The 18,834-nt window shown below is 40.4% G+C and overlaps 1 protein-coding gene across 1 annotated transcript in view; it reads right to left on the reverse strand.

The window, feature by feature from the left end:
- Positions 1-18,834, reverse strand: part of LOC137430000 (scavenger receptor cysteine-rich domain-containing protein DMBT1-like) — a 134,862-nt gene that overhangs the window by 80,415 nt on the left and 35,613 nt on the right. Inside the window, exons 8-14 of the mRNA XM_078781051.1 lie at positions 18,428-18,739; positions 16,644-16,706; positions 13,903-14,214; positions 9,699-10,010; positions 5,563-5,874; positions 4,255-4,305; positions 3,993-4,031 (exon numbers count right to left, since the gene is read on the reverse strand). Of these exons, the coding sequence (XP_078637177.1) occupies positions 3,993-4,031; positions 4,255-4,305; positions 5,563-5,874; positions 9,699-10,010; positions 13,903-14,214; positions 16,644-16,706; positions 18,428-18,739 (1,401 nt within the window). The remainder of the gene's footprint in view (positions 1-3,992; positions 4,032-4,254; positions 4,306-5,562; positions 5,875-9,698; positions 10,011-13,902; positions 14,215-16,643; positions 16,707-18,427; positions 18,740-18,834) is intronic.

Raw genomic sequence — 18,834 nt, forward strand, 5'->3', positions numbered from 1 at the left:
GTGCCTGTGTTGGAAGGCAAACAGGCCCCGCCAGCTTATGATGTCGGTGATATTGTGGCCGATAATGTTCGTATTGAGTCGCTTCCGGGTGACGAGAAAATCAAGTGCTTCAACGAGCATCACTGCCCACAAAATTTTGATTCCCTGTGTGTTCAACGGATCAACCGTAAGGGACAAAATGGTTCATATGTGCTGAATTTTCGCAGAGAGTGGCTCGGTCGTTACAAATGGTTGGCTTACAGTTCTGTACTTGGAGGTGGGATGTGTAAGTTCTGTGTTTATGTTCCCTCCAAAAAATGATCAAATTAAGTCAGGGGTGCTAGTTCGATCACCCTTAACCAACCTACGGAAAGCAACTGGTACAGATGGTGCACTGGCGACACACGATTCACTGAACTACCATAAACAAGCTATGCTTGCTGCTAATGATTTGATGGAAAGTGTCCGAAATCCGACCCACAGAATATCATATTTGATTTCCGAGCAGAACAAATTGAACTATGAAAAAAATCTACACATCCTCCGACAAATTGTCGGTGTGGTGCTGCCCTGCGGTCTGCAGAACATAGCACTCAGGGGACATTGAGACGACAATTCACTGAAATGTGATGATATCTCAAACAAAGGAAATTTTCTCACCATTTTGACTCACATTGCTGAAAACGATGAGATCTTATGGGAGCATCTGCTGAGTAGCAACAAGAATGCTCACTGTACCTCCAAGACCATCCAGAACGAAGTGATAGAGATCATTGGTAGCCAGATTAGAGATGAACTGACCAAGTGTTTGAAGGAGGGAGGATTTTAAAACCATCATAGGTGATGAGGTAACGGAGCTTCATTCCAACCATGAAATTCTCAGTATTTCACTCCGGTTCCTCGACACCCTGGCCTCACAACCTTCAGTTAAAGAAGTATTCTTTGATTTCGTAGAGCTAGAGATAACTACTGGGGAAGCCATAGGAAAGGCCATCATAGATTGTTTATTCAGAAGAGGTGTGGACATCAGTAAGGCAAGAGGGCAAAGCTATGACGGTGCATCATCAATGGCGTCATCCAGAATCAGAACTCAAGCGCAGATTAAAGCTGTCCAGCCTTTGGCGCTCTACACTCACTACAACAGTCATGTGCTAAATTTGTCAATCGCAGCAGTGTGTAGACTATCCATGGTTCGCAATATGATTGATACCATTAATGAGCTTTATAGATTTTTCAAGAACTCACCCAAGAGCCAACAGTACCTTGAAAAGACCTTATCTGAGCAAGAAGAGGAAACCTCAGCAAAAAAACTGAAAGGTCTGTGCAAGACGAGGTGGGTGGAGACATACTTGTTACGAGACAGTCGAAGAGTTATATCCATTTGTCTGTATTTGTTTGGACAGGATTGTAAATCCCGACGGTGATGAGAATTCCTGGGGGTGGGACCGTGATAGCCGCGTGTCTGCACAGGGAATTCTGAGTTCACTAACGTCTAGATTTTTCAAGAACTCACCCAAGAGCCAACAGTACCTTGAAAAGACCTTATCTGAGCAAGAAGAGGAAACCTCAGCAAAAAAACTGAAAGGTCTGTGCAAGACGAGGAGGGTGGAGACACATACTTGTTACGAGACAGTCGAAGAGTTATATCCATTTGTCTGTATTTGTTTGGACAGGATTGTAAATCCCGACGGTGATGAGAATTCCTGGGGGTGGGACCGTGATAGCCGCGTGTCTGCACAGGGAATTCTGAGTTCACTGACGTCTTTTCAGTTTGTTGTTGTATTCATTTCAGTGAAGAACAGCCTACATACTTTAAAAGGTCTTGCCCACAAGCTGCAACGCAACAGCATGGATGTGCTGGAGGTATACTCTATGAGTGACGACAAGAAGGACGCGCTCACTCAACTACGGTCAAATGCAGAAACTTAATTCTCTCTGTGGTTCGATCATGCCAAGGCCATGATATAATCTGTAGGAGGTGATGTCACAATGCCGAGAGTTGTAAAACGACAAATACATCGTCCAAACACTGCCGCCAATACTCCCTTGCTGTTCTACAGACTCGACCACCTCAGCCAGGAAATGGACACCCGATTCTGTGCTGAAAATCGGGAAGGTAGTGATCTGTTTCTGCTGATGCCATCCGCAATAATCGCCGATACCTGCGACATTCCAGCCCTACATCAGAAGCTGTTGCGTTGGAAAAACGACATGGAACATCCAGCAGGACTGATAAATGAGCTTAGAGACTGGCAGATGTTTTGGAGAAGGAAGCCCAACAACACGCTTCCAAACACATTCATGGATTGTTTCTGCACAGTGGATGGAGACGAATTTCCATCCATCAAAGTCCTACTCCATATTGGATGCACTCTCCCTGTAGGCTCCTGTGAGGCCGAAAGCTCATTTTCTTGCCTACGTCGTCTGAAGACCTACCTAAGATATTCCATGGGAGAAAGTCGGATGGCATCGCTGGCCCTCATGAACATACACCATGACTTCATCATATCCCCACATGATGTATGTGACATTTTCATTCAGAAACACAAGCGCCGTCTATTCCAAAATAGCATAATTTACGATGAATAAAATAATTCACATTCCGCTGTCCTATCGCTATCCTATCTTTTGTGGGGAGACCCCCTGCCTTGAGCTTCACAACCTTGCCGCATGGCGGTGCCGGGCTTTGCCCAGCACACAGTCTGTCATCGCCATCATTTCACACTATGGGAGTGCACAGGTCTTTTATAACGACTAGTGAGCCCGTTGGTCCAAATGGACCAAATTTTCATCGCCTTTCATGGCCTTGCAGCATACCTGCCTGCTATAGTGCTTGAGTTGGAATAAATGCTTTGTAAAATATTATCATTGTTTTTGTTATTTATTTAGTAATGAGAATGGCATGCCATGGAAGGACCTATTAAGCTGCTCCATATACCTTAACATGGCGTGCGTTTAGAAACATGGGAATTCTTCTGGATTCTTTGTAATTAATTAGCCTAATTAACTCAGGAGATCCTAACAATCATTTCGCGAGAACTACACAAATCAGAAATTCCATATCAGAAAGCTCCAGTAGAACTACACAAAAAACATGCCGCACGCATGCACAACACACACACACACACACATACATACACACACACACACACACACCTACAAAATTCATCAATTTATAGCAGAAGGAACAGCTGAGCAAGTCGTTTCACCAGTTCCTCTATCTGACCATGTCATCGCGAATCTGTCGAACTGTTGGACCAGGGAAGAACACAAGGAACTGCAGAAACTTCCAAGAATGCACGAAATGCCGTTTCTGACGATCAATTTTAAAAAATCTCCTAGGGGAGGACCCCCAGACCCCCCTGTGCCCCCCCCCCCCCAGCGCTATCGCTTCATGCACCCCCCCATCTTTAAATTCCTGGATCCGCCCCTGCCTTTGTCACACTTTGGTTTGTCTGGTGTGTTCCTGGCTGGATTAATGTCATAACACTAGTCTCAGGTTCAGCGCCGTTTTTGTACTCCTTTAATTAAGTGGGTTCTATTGCAGTCATCACAGTTGCTCCCCCAGCTGATCATATAATTAATGTGTGGCACCTTTTAAAGAAACAATGGCACATTTTAAAACAGATGATGTTTGTATGCCAAAAACATAAAAATAATCTGTATTCAAACAGCAGTTTCACAGTGTATATCCTCTCACTGTATTTCAGCGATGATGCAACGAGCAGGCTAATTTGCCCACCAAATGCTGCTCTCAATTATTCGTGTTCTTCAGGACAAGATGATTAAGTTGAAGAAGAAAAGCCAGGTTTGTTCTATTTAACATTTCATTGATTACATACAAAAGGAGATCAAATATAGCAATTCATCAATAAATTTACTCAAAAGAACATTTCACAAAATATAATCTATTTTAAAACCTGTTATGACAATTTAAGGGATTCATTTAATGATTTCTTTCATGAAAGTTTTTTTTACTCACACTAAGGTTTGATCCAAAGCAAAAAGATTACCTTCAGGAGGTGTTGGTGTCATCATGTTCCACCAAACATCTGTGTTACCCGACAAAGAGACAAAATTACACATTTTAAAGGTTTGTTGTACATGTTTATGCATTGTTCCAGATACACTTGTTCCAATGATTCTACATAAACCAAGCAATATATAATCCGATTTAAGACTTGTTATGACAATTTCAATGATTCATCTCGTAACTTATTTCATGAAATAAGTTTTTTACTCACACTAAGGTTTGATACAAAGCCAAAAGATTACCTTCAGTGGGTGTTGGTGTCGTATTGTTGACCAAATCATTATCTGTGTTACCTGACAAAGAGACAAAATTACAAATATAAAAGGTTTGTTGGACATTTTTTATGATCCACAATTATCCGACATATTTAATCCAATGATTCTACACAAACCAAGCATTTCTCAAACTCGTGCGATATGCAGGGTTACTTGTGGAGCAGATTGTACAACTTGCATCAGATTTACATTGCATTTCTCTTCATAACATCGAGTTCTTCATGAAAATGTGAAAGGTATTTTTCCAAACAGTAGTTTGCTGATATTTTGTTTACTATTTTGGAACATGAATTTTTACGATCACGGAAAGATGAGAATATCCGATAAAAAATATCTGTCAGGTCAAAATATCACTTTGATCAAGACAAACGTTATTCGACAAAATGGAAGTCTTTGTCTTCCAAGAGCAGATACTTTCTTTGAGCATTTTTATAAACTGGAAAAATAACAATAATCAAAGTGAAAACCTCTTTCACAACAATGACTTACAGACTGAACAAGATGTAGAGTTTTGTCTTTCTTTATAATTTAGAATCTAAAGCGATGAAGCTTTTACTTACGAAGACAGATGAGCTATTCTAATGGATATCTAATTGATAGAGCACAAGACTCTTTCACAGTAATCTTTGGCTTTGAAATTCTTCACTGAGATAAAGATTTTCAGTCAACATCAGAAATATTCAACTTCAGCAATCAAAAAGGCATTTGAAATGGCATGATCTTTTCCAATAATATTTCTTGTGATGGGTCTCTGTGGTTATCCGAAGCGGCTATCAATGGGACCTCCCCTCTCCAGGATTTTAAAAAAAAAAATTAAACCACTTGATCAGATAAACTCTCCATTCTTGCTGTGTAAAACCTCCATATCAGATTTCAGATAGTTGCCTTCACAGAGGACAATAGCTTCAGCAACTAAAGTGGAATTGTTCAAGGGATAAGATAAGATGTGTATTATGAAGGATGTTGAGGGAATATAATTATACAATAATTTTCCAACAAGATGGCATGTAGTTCATCAAGGTTACTGATTGAATTCTCATCATTACAGACGTTATTTTTCTTTTCAGCAATGATATTGATTTTTTACCTGAGAACACGTTATTCACAGTTGCATAAATTGTTATTAATGCAGACAGAAAATTATCTGAGATATATGTATATATATGTATATATATATATATTTTATCTTTTCTGGAAGTTATTGTGATTAAACAATTATTTTTGGCAAAGTAAAAAAAAAGTTTGAAATTCTTTTCGTTCTGTAAAACCACGTACCTTGGCAAATAGCAGACGCATCTTCACCATGCCCACAATTGTGAGAGTACCAACCCCGTTGTGAACAATCTGAAATGTAATATTCTGAACCAGTACAATGCACATCATCCATCAATATGGAACCAGTTCCTTGTCCAAATGATGCACAACATGGGGAAGATCTGGCTGATCCACAACCAAGTTGACGACACACCACATGTGCATCTGTTATACTCCAGGAATCATCACAGACAGTGCCCCAGGCTCCCTGGTAGAACACCTCCACACGACCCTCACATCGACCAGTTCCTCCAACCAAACGGACAGAATTTGCTGGAAAATGAAACAAGAAAAATATATTTACATATGCTTACATGTAATTTGCCAGTATGAATGATCACTGTAAGATATTATATCAAAACACAAATCATAATCGATCAGGCATAACATAATATATTTTGTGATGTTTAATGTAACTTTAGATCTCGGTAGGAAAGAAAATAAGCATCTGATGTTATCCTTGTGTGGGGTTAGAAAGATGGAGCAGTCCACCCGCATCAAACCCATCCTTCACCATCGTGACTGATGTTTCGAGCTGATGCGCATTTCGGTTAAAGACGTTGAAATGACGATGCAACTGGAATTTTAGGGTGACATTACAATTGTGCAAATAACCTTGATGTGATTCGATCACGGTCATTCATGAGAATGCTCCCGTGTAATTACATCAGAAAATCTGCTTTGGACAAACCCTACCATTTACCAAGTGATGGCACGACAGATTGGAGGTATGCGCACTCGCCTCTTAGCAGTATATACCCTGGATTTGAAACTCGACCTATCAGTGGATACAAAGCGTAAACAGTTCAGTCTGGCAGTGGTATGTGCTCCAACAAGTGCGCTCTATCAATCATATATATATATATATATATATATATATATATATATATATATATTTGTATACAAGATCGAGACTCGTGAAAGCGCTAACATTAATCACACAAAAAGTCAAACCGACACCTAAAACACAAAATAAGGGGAGCGGCAGACAAGATGGGGAGAGAGGGGGAAGGACACAAACACAACATTTGAGAGCAGGGACATCGAGAGAAATGTGGGAGGGAGAGGGCTTGGGGGGAGGTGGGAGAGGTATAAAACATATGAGCACTGCAAGGACTTTCAGGAAAGAAGTTGGAATTTCAAAAAAAGTGTATCTGGGGTGAATTAGCGGGGGTAGAAATGATCAAGGTTTTGGATGGGGGAAGATAAGAGATGGTGGTGAACAGCTGTTTTAAAGACCTGGAGGGAGGGGTGGGATTAAAGGGAGTGGGGGAGTTTGTTACAGAGGCAGGAGAAAAGGGGAATGAAAGAGTGAAGGTGAGCAAAGAGGCTATATTTTGGCAGTTTAACCATATGAGGGTTGCTGGCAGATCTTGTGCGACCTGTACGAATATTAGGGGGACAGAGCACAGAGAGAGCTGGGGGAGCAAGGCCGGAGAGGAGTCGGTAGAAGACAAAGACCACCAACCTGCCTGCAGTGAGTGAGTGAAAGGCCCTCGGAGTTAGCTTCATCGCAGGATATTCCAATGATTCTGAAAGCTTTGGTTTCAACAGCGTGAACCCGAGCTAGGTGTGAGGCAAGAGCAACGGCCCAGAGGGGGGAACAGTATTCCATTGAGCTGCGGATGAAAGCCTTGTATATGGTGAGGAGCTCAGGTGTGCCAAGGAAAGACTTCGCACGACGGAGGATGCCCAGTCGGCGACAGGCTTTGGAGGCCAGCTTGGAAATGTGGTTTTCCCAAGAAAGATCATGGCAGATAGTGAGACCCAAAAGTTTGAGCGACAGAACTTATTGGAGAGGATTGTTGAGAAAGAAGATGGGAGGGTTTTCCAGTCGGTCTTTTCGGAGAGACATAGTAAGAGTGTGAGATTTGTCAGGATTTAAAGACATGTTCCACTTGTTTGAGCAGTCTGTGATTTTGTCCAGGTCTGTAGAGAGTGAGGAGGCTGCAGACTGCCGATCTGAGGGATGAGGAATGGAGTGGCAGATAGTGGAGTCATCAGCAAAGAGATGGAGAGGATTTTCCAGAGTCGGAGAGATCATTCATAAAGACCAGAAATAGCACAGGGCCCAGAACACTACCTTGGGGAACTCCAGCCAGAACAGGAAGGGGAGATGAGAGAAATCCATTCAGGGCCACACGTTGCCTGCGACCAGAGAGGAAGTCCGCAAGCCATGAGTGGAGATTTCCATGGATACCATAGGAGGAGATTTAAGATCTATCTAGTTTAAGACATATTATGACAATTTGAGTGATTCATCGAATAACATATTTCATCAAATAATTATTTTTCCTCACATTAAGGTTTGAATAACAACAAAAAGATTACCTTCAGGGATTGAAGTCATTGGTGTTGTTGTGGTCGATACTGCATCTGTTTTATCCGACAAAGAGACAAAAATTACAATTATAAATGGTTTGTTGTACATTTTTTATGGAGTGTTCCCCACATACTTATTCCAATGATTCTACTCAAAGCATACATTTCTCAAACTCGTCTGATATTTGGGTTACTTGTGGAGCAAATTCTACAACTTACATAAGATTGCCATTAGCTTGTCCCCCACGCACTGGGCACAGGGTTTCACAGTCACTTCTGTATTTTTGTCTCTGTCTGTATGTGCGTCTTTCCAGACCGTAACGTTTTTACCATTTGAGTTTAAATAATCAAAATTTTCAACAAAGCTTTATTATGGCAATATGGAGAATACAAATCAATAATTTGGTCAAAAGGTCAACGGTCAGTGTCACATAAATTGTCAATTTTCAACAAATTGACATGACATTTTGAGCATTTGCATATTGGGTCACTGAATTGGTTAAAAGCTGATTGTCTTTCAGGAAGAAACGGTCAAAGGTCAAGTTTGCACCTTGGGGCAATGAAGCCTATTGCTTTTGAGGTCAAGAGGTCAATGCCACCTAAAATCATACGTTTTTATTTATTTGTTTGGCTGTTTTTGTCATGTTCCGCATACAAAATAACAATAAGAAGTCTGAATACAAAGCGGACGCACACAGTCTTTTCAGCGGATGCTTGCAGTTTCAGATGCTTTTTGGTTGCAGTTGTCTTCACCACAACGAGTTTTCCATGGAAAATGAGTTGTTTTTCTAAACCGCAATTTGCTGATATTTAGTTTCCTATTTCGGAACGTACATTTTCACATGTGTCAGAACGAATGTCACCTCAGGTCAAGTTGAATAAGCCAAACGTTTTAAGACAGAAATGGCAGCCTTTTTCCTCCAAGAGGATACTTTCTTTCATCATTTTTGAAAACTGTAAAAACAGCAATAAATAATCAAAGGAAAAACCTCTTTCACAACAAAGACTTACCGACTGAATATGATGCAGAATTTTGTCTTCCTTCACAAAGTAGCATCTAAAGCGATGAAACTTTCACTTACGAAGACAGATGAGCTATTCTAATGGATATCTAATTGATAGAGCACAAGACTCTTTCACAGTAATCTTTGGTTTTTAAATTTTTTATGAGATAAAGATTTTCAGTCAACATCAGAAATCTTCAACTTCAGCAATCAAAAAGGCATTTGAAATGGCATGATCTTTTCCAATAATATTTCTTGTGATGGGTCTCTGTGGTTATCCGAAGCGGCTATCAATGGGACCTCCCCTCTCCAGGATTTAAAAAAAAAAAATTAAACCACTTAATCAGATAAACTCTCCATTCTTTCTGTGTAAAACCTCCATATCAGATTTCAGATAGTTGCCTTAACAGAGGACAATAGCTTCAGCAACTAAAGTGGAATTGTTCAAGGGATAAGATAAGATGTGTATTATGAAGGATGTTGAGGGAATATAATTATACAATAATTTTCCAACAAGATGGCATGTAGTTCATCAAGGTTACTGATTGAATTCTCATCATTACAGACGTTATTTTTCTTTTCAACAATGATATTGATTTTTTACCTGAGAACACGTTATTCACAGTTACATAAATTGTTATTAATGCAGACAGAGAATTATCTGAGATATATATATTTTATCTTTTCTGGAAGTTATTGTGATAAAACAATTATTTTTGGCAAAGTAAAAAAAGAAGTTTGAAATTCTTCTCTTTCTGTAAAACCACGTACCTTGGCAAATAACAGACGCATCTTCACCATGCCCACAATCGTGAGAGTACCAACCCCGTTGTGAACAATCTGAAAGGTAATATTCTGAACCAGAACATTGCACATCATCCATCAATATGGAACCAGTTCCTCGTCCAAATGATGCACAACATGGGGAAGATCTGGCTGATCCACAACCAAGTTGACGACACACCACATGTGCATCTGTTATACTCCAGGAATCATCACAGACAGTGCCCCAGGCTCCCTGGTAGAACACCTCCACACGACCCTCACATCGACCAGTTCCTCCAAACAAACGGACAGAATTTGCTGGAAAATGAAACAAGAAAAATATATTTACATATGCTTACATGTAATTTGCCAGTATGAATGATCACTGTAAGATATTATATCAAAACACAAATCATAATCGATCAGGCATAACATAATATATTTTGTGATGTTTAATGTAACTTTAGATCTCGGTAGAAAAGAAAATATGCATCTGATGTTATCCTTGTGTGGGGTTAGAAAGATGGAGCAGTCCACCCGCATCAAACCCATCCTCCACCATCGTGACTGATGTTTCGAGCTGATGCGCATTTCGGTTAAAGACGTTGAAATGACGATGCAACTGGAATTTTAGGGCGACATTACAATTGTGCAAATAACCTTGATGTGATTCGATCACGGTCATTCATGAGAATGCTCCCGTGTAATTACATCAGAAAATCTGCTTTGGACAAACCCTACCATTTACCAAGTGATGGCACGACAGATTGGAGGTATGCGCACTCGCCTCTTAGCTGTATATACCCTGGATTTGAAACTTGACCTATCAGTGGATACAAAGCGTAAACAGTTCAGTCTGGCAGTGGTATGTGCTCCAACAAGTGCGCTCTATCAATCATATATATATATATATATATATATATATATATATATATATATATATATATATATATATATATATATATATATATATATATATATATATATATATATATATATATATATATATTTTTGTATACAAGATCGAGACTCGTGAAAGCGCTAACATTAATCACACAAAAAGTCAAACCGACACCTAAAACACAAAATAAGGGGAGCGGCAGACAAGATGGGGAGAGAGGGGGAAGGACACAAACACAACATTTGAGAGCAGGGACATCGAGAGAAATGTGGGAGGGAGAGGGCTTGGGGGGAGGTGGGAGAGGTATAAAACATATGAGCACTGCAAGGACTTTCAGGAAAGAAGTTGGAATTTCAAAAAAAGTGTATCTGGGGTGAATTAGCGGGGGTAGAAATGATCAAGGTTTTGGATGGGGGAAGATAAGAAATGGTGGTGAACAGCTGTTTTAAAGACCTGGAGGGAGGGGTGGGATTAAAGGGAGTGGGGGAGTTTGTTACAGAGGCGGGAGAAAAGGGGAATGAAAGAGTGAAGGTGAGCAGAGAGCCTATATTTTGGCAGTTTAACCATATGAGGGTTGCTGGCAGATCTTGTGCGACCTGTACGAATATTAGGGGGACAGAGCACAGAGAGAGCTGGGGGAGCAAGGCCGGAGAGGAGTCGGTAGAAGACAAAGACCACCAACCTGCCTGCAGTGAGTGAGTGAAAGGCCCTCGGAGTTAGCTTCATCGCAGGATATTCCAATGATTCTGAAAGCTTTGGTTTCAACAGCGTGAACCCGAGCTAGGTGTGAGGCAGGAGCAACGGCCCAGAGGGGGGAACAGTATTCCATTGAGCTGCGGATGAAAGCCTTGTATATGGTGAGGAGCTCAGGTGTGCCAAGGAAAGACTTCGCACGACGGAGGATGCCCAGTCGGCGACAGGCTTTGGAGGCCAGCTTGGAAATGTGGTTTTCCCAAGAAAGATCATGGCAGATAGTGAGACCCAAAAGTTTGAGCGACAGAACTTATTGGAGAGGATTGTTGAGAAAGAAGATGGGAGGGTTTTCCAGTCGGTCTTTTCGGAGAGACATAGTAAGAGTGTGAGATTTGTCAGTATTGAAAGACATGTTCCACTTGTTTGAGCAGTCTGTGATTTTGTCCAGGTCTGTAGAGAGTGAGGAGGCTGCAGACTGCCGATCTGAGGGATGAGGAATGGAGTGGCAGATAGTGGAGTCATCAGCAAAGAGATGGAGAGGATTTTCCAGAGTCGGAGAGATCATTCATAAAGACCAGAAATAGCACAGGGCCCAGAACACTACCTTGGGGAACTCCAGCCAGAACAGGAAGGGGAGATGAGAGAAATCCATTCAGGGCCACACGTTGCCTGCGACCAGAGAGGAAGTCTGCAAGCCATGAGTGGAGATTTCCATGGATACCATAGGAGGAGATTTAAGATCTATCTAGTTTAAGACATATTATGACAATTTGAGTGATTCATCGAATAACATATTTCATCAAATAATTATTTTTCCTCACATTAAGGTTTGAATAACAACAAAAAGATTACCTTCAGGGATTGAAGTAATTGGTGTTGTTGTGGTCGATACTGCATCTGTTTTATCCGACAAAGAGACAAAAATTACAATTATAAATGGTTTGTTGTACATTTTTTATGGTGTTCCCCACATACTTATTCCAATGATTCGACTCAAAGCATACATTTCTCAAACTCGTCTGATATTTGGGTTACTTGTGGAGCAAATTCTACAACTTACATAAGATTGCCATTAGCTTGTCCCCCACGCACTGGGCACAGGGTTTCACAGTCACTTCTGTATTTTTGTCTCTGTCTGTATGTGCGTCTTTCCAGACCGTAACGTTTTTACCATTTGAGTTTAAATAATCAAAATTTTCAACAAAGCTTTATTATGGCAATATGGAGAATACAAATCAATAATTTGGTCAAAAGGTCAACGGTCAGTGTCACATAAATTGTCAATTTTCAACAAATTGACATGACATTTTGAGCATTTGCATATTGGGTCACTGAATTGGTTAGAAGCTGATTGTCTTTCAGGAAGAAACGGTCAAAGGTCAAGTTTGCACCTTGGGGCAATGAAGCCTATTGCTTTTGAGGTCAAGCGGTCAATGCCACCTAAAATCATACGTTTTTATTTATTTGTTTGGCTGTTTTTGTCATGTTCCGCATACAAAATAACAATAAGAAGTCTGAATACAAAGCGGACGCACACAGTCTTTTCAGCGGATGCTTGCAGTTTCAGATGCTTTTTGGTTGCAGTTGTCTTCACCACAACGAGTTTTCCATGGAAAATGAGTTGTTTTTCTAAACCGCAATTTGCTGATATTTAGTTTCCTATTTCGGAACGTACATTTTCACATGTGTCAGAACGAATGTCACCTCAGGTCAAGTTGAATAAGCCAAACGTTTTAAGACAGAAATGGCAGCCTTTTTCCTCCAAGAGGATACTTTCTTTCATCATTTTTGAAAACTGTAAAAACAGGAATAAATAATCAAAGGAAAAACCTCTTTCACAACAAAGACTTACCGACTGAATATGATGCAGAATTTTGTCTTCCTTCACAAAGTAGCATCTAAAGCGATGAAACTTTCACTTACGAAGACAGATGAGCTATTCTAATGGATATCTAATTGATAGAGCACAAGACTCTTTCACAGTAATCTTTGGTTTTTAAATTTTCTATGAGATAAAGATTTTCAGTCAACATCAGAAATCTTCAACTTCAGCAATCAAAAAGGCATTTGAAATGGCATGATCTTTTCCAATAATATTTCTTGTGATGGGTCTCTGTGGTTATCCGAAGCGGCTATCAATGGGACCTCCCCTCTCCAGGATTTAAAAAAAAAAAATTAAACCACTTGATCAGATAAACTCTCCATTCTTTCTGTGTAAAACCTCCATATCAGATTTCAGATAGTTGCCTTCACAGAGGACAATAGCTTCAGCAACTAAAGTGGAATTGTTCAAGGGATAAGATAAGATGTGTATTATGAAGGATGTTGAGGGAATATAATTATACAATAATTTTCCAACAAGATGGCATGTAGTTCATCAAGGTTACTGATTGAATTCTCATCATTACAGACGTTATTTTTCTTTTCAACAATGATATTGATTTTTTACCTGAGAACACGTTATTCACAGTTACATAAATTGTTATTAATGCAGACAGAGAATTATCTGAGATATATATATTTTATCTTTTCTGGAAGTTATTGTGATAAAACAATTATTTTTGGCAAAATAAAAAAAGAAGTTTGAAATTCTTCTCTTTCTGTAAAACCACGTACCTTGGCAAATAACAGACGCATCTTCACCATGCCCACAATCGTGAGAGTACCAACCCCGTTGTGAACAATCTGAAAGGTAATATTCTGAACCAGAACATTGCACATCATCCATCAATATGGAACCAGTTCCTCGTCCAAATGATGCACAACATGGGGAAGATCTGGCTGATCCACAACCAAGTTGACGACACACCACATGTGCATCTGTTATACTCCAGGAATCATCACAGACAGTGCCATAGGCTCCCTGGTAGAACACCTCCACACGACCCTCACATCGACCAGTTCCTCCAACCAAACGGACAGAATTTGCTGGAAAATGAAACAAGAAAAATATATTTACATATGCTTACATGTAATTTGCCAGTATGAATGATCACTGTAAGATATTATATCAAAACACAAATCATAATCGATCAGGCATAACATAATATATTTTGTGATGTTTGATGTAACTTTAGATCTCGGTAGAAAAGAAAATAAGCATCTGATGTTATCCTTGTGTGTGGTTAGAAAGATGGAGCAGTCCACCCGCATCAAACCCATCCTCCACCATCGTGACTGATGTTTCGAGCTGATGCGCATTTCGGTTAAAGACGTTGAAATGACGATGCAACTGGAATTTTAGGGCGACATTACAATTGTGCAAATAACCTTGATGTGATTCGATCACGGTCATTCATGAGAATGCTCCCGTGTAATTACATCAGAAAATCTGCTTTGGACAAACCCTACCATTTACCAAGTGATGGCACGACAGATTGGAGGTATGCGCACTCGCCTCTTAGCTGTATATACCCTGGATTTGAAACTTGACCTATCAGTGGATACAAAGCGTAAACAGTTCAGTCTGGCAGTGGTATGTGCTCCAACAAGTGCGCTCTATCAATCATATATATATATATATATATATATATATATTTTTTGTATACAACATCGAGGCTCGTGAAAGCGTTAACATTAATCACACAAAAAGTCAAACCGACACCTAAAACACAAAATAAGGGGAGCGGCAGACAAGATGGGGAGAGAGGGGGAAGGACACAAACACAACATTTGAGAGCAGGGACATCGAGAGAAATGTGGGAGGGAGAGGGCTTGGGGGGAGGTGGGAGAGGTATAAAACATATGAACACTGCAAGGACTTTCAGGAAAGAAGTTGGAATTTCAAAAAAAGTGTATCTGGGGTGAATTAGCGGGGGTAGAAATGATCAAGGTTTTGGATGGGGGAAGATAAGAGATGGTGGTGAACAGCTGTTTTAAAGACCTGGAGGGAGGGGTGGGATTAAAGGGAGTGGGGGAGTTTGTTACAGAGGCGGGAGAAAAGGGGAATGAAAGAGTGAAGGTGAGCAGAGAGCCTATATTTTGGCAGTTTAACCATATGAGGGTTGCTGGCAGATCTTGTGCGACCTGTACGAATATTAGGGGGACAGAGCACAGAGAGAGCTGGGGGAGCAAGGCCGGAGAGGAGTCGGTAGAAGACAGAAAGCCCACCAACCTGCCTGCAGTGAGTGAGTGAAAGGCCCTCGGAGGTAGCTTCATCGCAGGAGATTCCAATGATTCTGAAAGCTTTGGTTTCAACAGCGTGAACCCGAGCTAGGTGTGAGGCAGGAGCATCGGCCCAGAGGGGGGAACACTATTCCATTGAGCTGCGGATGAAAGCCTTGTATGTGGTGAGGAGCTCAGGTGTGCCAAGGAAAGACTTCGCACGACGGAAGATGCCCAGTCGGCGACAGGCTTTGGAGGCCAGCTTGGAAATGTGGTTTTCCAAAGAAAGATCATGGCAGATAGTGAGACCGAAAAGCTTGAGTGACAGAACTTATTGGAGAGGATTGTTGAGAAAGTAGATGGGAGGGTTTTCCAGTCGGTATTTTCGGAGAGACATAGTAAGAGTGTGAGATTTGTCAGGATTGAAAGACATGTTCCACTTGTTTGAGCAGTCTGTGATTTTGTCCAGGTCTGTAGAGAGTGAGGAGGCTGCAGACTGCAGGCAGGAGCAACGGCCCAGAGGGGGGAACACTATTCCATTGAGCTGCGGATGAAAGCCTTGTATGTGGTGAGGAGCTCAGGTGTGCCAAGGAAAGACTTCGCACGACGGAAGATGCCCAGTCGGCGATAGGCTTTGGAGGCCAGCTTGGAAATGTGGTTTTCCAAAGAAAGATCATGGCAGATAGTGAGACCGAAAAGCTTGAGTGACAGAACTTATTGGAGAGGATTGTTGAGAAAGTAGATGGGAGGGTTTTCCAGTCGGTATTTTCGGAGAGACATAGTAAGAGTGTGAGATTTGTCAGGATTGAAAGACATGTTCCACTTGTTTGAGCAGTCTGTGATTTTGTCCAGGTCTGTAGAGAGTGAGGAGGCTGCAGACTGCCGATCTGAGGGATGAGGAATGGAGCGGCAGATAGTGGAGTCATCAGCAAAGAGATGGAGAGGACTTTCCTGAGAGTCGGAGAGATCATTCTTAAAGACCAGAAATAGCGCAGGGCCCAGAACGCTACCTTGGGGAACTCCAGCCAGAACAGGAGGGGAGATGAGAGAAATCCATTCAGGGCCACACGTTGCCTCTGACCAGAGAGGAAGTCCGCAAGCCATGAGTGGAGATTTCCATGGATACCATTGTAGGAGATTTAAGATCTATCTAGTTTAAGACATATTATGACAATTTGAGTGATTCATCGAATAACATATTTCATCAATTATTTTTCCTCACATTAAGGTTTGAATAACAGCAAAAAGATTACCTTCAGGGCACACAGGCTTTTCAGCGGATGAAGTCATTGGTGTTGTTGTGGTAGATACTGCATCTGTTTTATCCGACAAAGAGACAAAAATTACAATTATAAATGGTTTGTTGTACATTTTTTATGGAGTGTTCCCCACATACTTTTTCCAATGATTCTCCACAAAGCATACATTTCTCAAACTCATCTGATATTTGGGTTACTTGTGGAGCAAATTCTACAACTTGCATAAGATTGCCATTAGCTTGTCCCCCACGCACTGGGCACAGGGTTTCACAGTCACTTCTGTATTGTTGTCTCTGTCTGTATATGCGTCTTTCCAGACCATAACGTTTTTACCATTTGAGTTTAAATAATCAAAATTTTCAACAAAGCTTTATTATGGCAATATGGAGAATACAAATCAATAATTTGGTCAAAAGGTCAATGGTCAGTGTCACGTAAATTGTCAATTTTCAACAAATTGACATGACATTTTGAGCATTTGCATATTGGGTCACTGAATTGGTTAGAAGCTGATTGTCTTTCAGGAAGAAACGGTCAAAGGTCAAGTTTGCACCTTGGGGCAATGAAGCCTATTGCTTTTGAGGTCAAGAGGTCAATGTCACCTAACATCATTTGTTTTTATTTATTTGTTTGGCTGTTTTTGCCATGTTCCGCATACAAAATAACAATAAGAAGTCTGAATACAAAGCGGACGCACACAGGCTTTTCAGCGGATGCTTGCAGTTTCAGATGCTTTCTGGTTGCATTGGTCTTCACTACAACGAGTTTTCCATGGAAAATGAGTTGTTTTTCTAAACAGCAGTTTGCTGATATTTAGTTTCCTATTTCGGACCGTACATTTTCACATGTGTCATAACGACTGTCGCCTCAGGTGAAGTTGAATAAGACAAACGTTTTAAGACAAAAATGGAGGGCCTTTTTCCTCCAAGAGCAGATACTTTCTTTGAGCATTTTTATAAACTGGAAAAATAACAATAATCAAAGTGAAAACCTCTTTCACAACAATGACTTACAGACTGAACAAGATGTAGAGTTTTGTCTTTCTTTATAATTTAGAATCTAAAGCGATGAAGCTTTTACTTACGAAGACAGATGAGCTTTTCTAATGGATATCTAATTGATAGAGCACAAGACTCTTTCACAGTAATCTTTGGCTTTGAAATTCTTCACTGAGATAAAGATTTTCAGTCAACATCAGAAATATTCAACTTCAGCAATCAAAAAGGCATTTGAAATGGCATGATCTTTTCCAATAATATTTCTTGTGATGGGTCTCTGTGGTTATCCGAAGCGGCTATCAATGGGACCTCCCCTCTCCAGGATTAAAAAAAAAAAAAATTAAACCACTTGATCAGATAAACTCTCCATTCTTGCTGTGTAAAACCTCCATATCAGATTTCAGATAGTTGCCTTCACAGAGGACAATAGCTTCAGCAACTAAAGTGGAATTGTTCAAGGGATAAGATAAGATGTGTATTATGAAGGATGTTGAGGGAATATAATTATACAATAATTTTCCAACAAGATGGCATGTAGTTCATCAAGGTTACTGATTGAATTCTCATCATTACAGACGTTATTTTTCTTTTCAGCAATGATATTGATTTTTTACCTGAGAACACGTTATTCACAGTTACATAAATTGTTATTAATGCAGACAGAGAATTATCTGAGATATATATATTTTATCTTTTCTGGAAGTTATTGTGATTAAACAATTATTTTTGGCAACGTTAAAAAAAAGTTTGAAATTATTTTCGTTCTGTAAAACCATGTACCTTGGCAAATAGCAGACGCATCTTCACCATGCCCACAATTGTGAGAGTACCAACCCCGTTGTGAACAATCTGAAATGTAATATTCTGAACCAGTACAATGCACATCATCCATCAATATGGAACCAGTTCCTTGTCCAAATGATGCACAACATGGGGAAGATCTGGCTGATCCACAACCAAGTTGACGACACACCACATGTGCATCTGTTATACTCCAGGAATCATCACAGACAGTGCCCCAGGCTCCCTGGTAGAACACCTCCACACGACCCTCACATCGACCAGTTCCTCCAACCAAACGGACAGAATTTGCTGGAAAATGAAACAAGAAAAATATATTTACATATGCTTACATGTAATTTGCCAGTATGAATGATCACTAAGATATTATATCAAAACACAAATCA

Source organism: Myxine glutinosa, chromosome 6, assembly GCF_964187855.1.
Source record: "Myxine glutinosa chromosome 6, kmMyxGlut1.1, whole genome shotgun sequence".
Lineage (NCBI taxonomy): Eukaryota > Metazoa > Chordata > Myxini > Myxiniformes > Myxinidae > Myxine > Myxine glutinosa.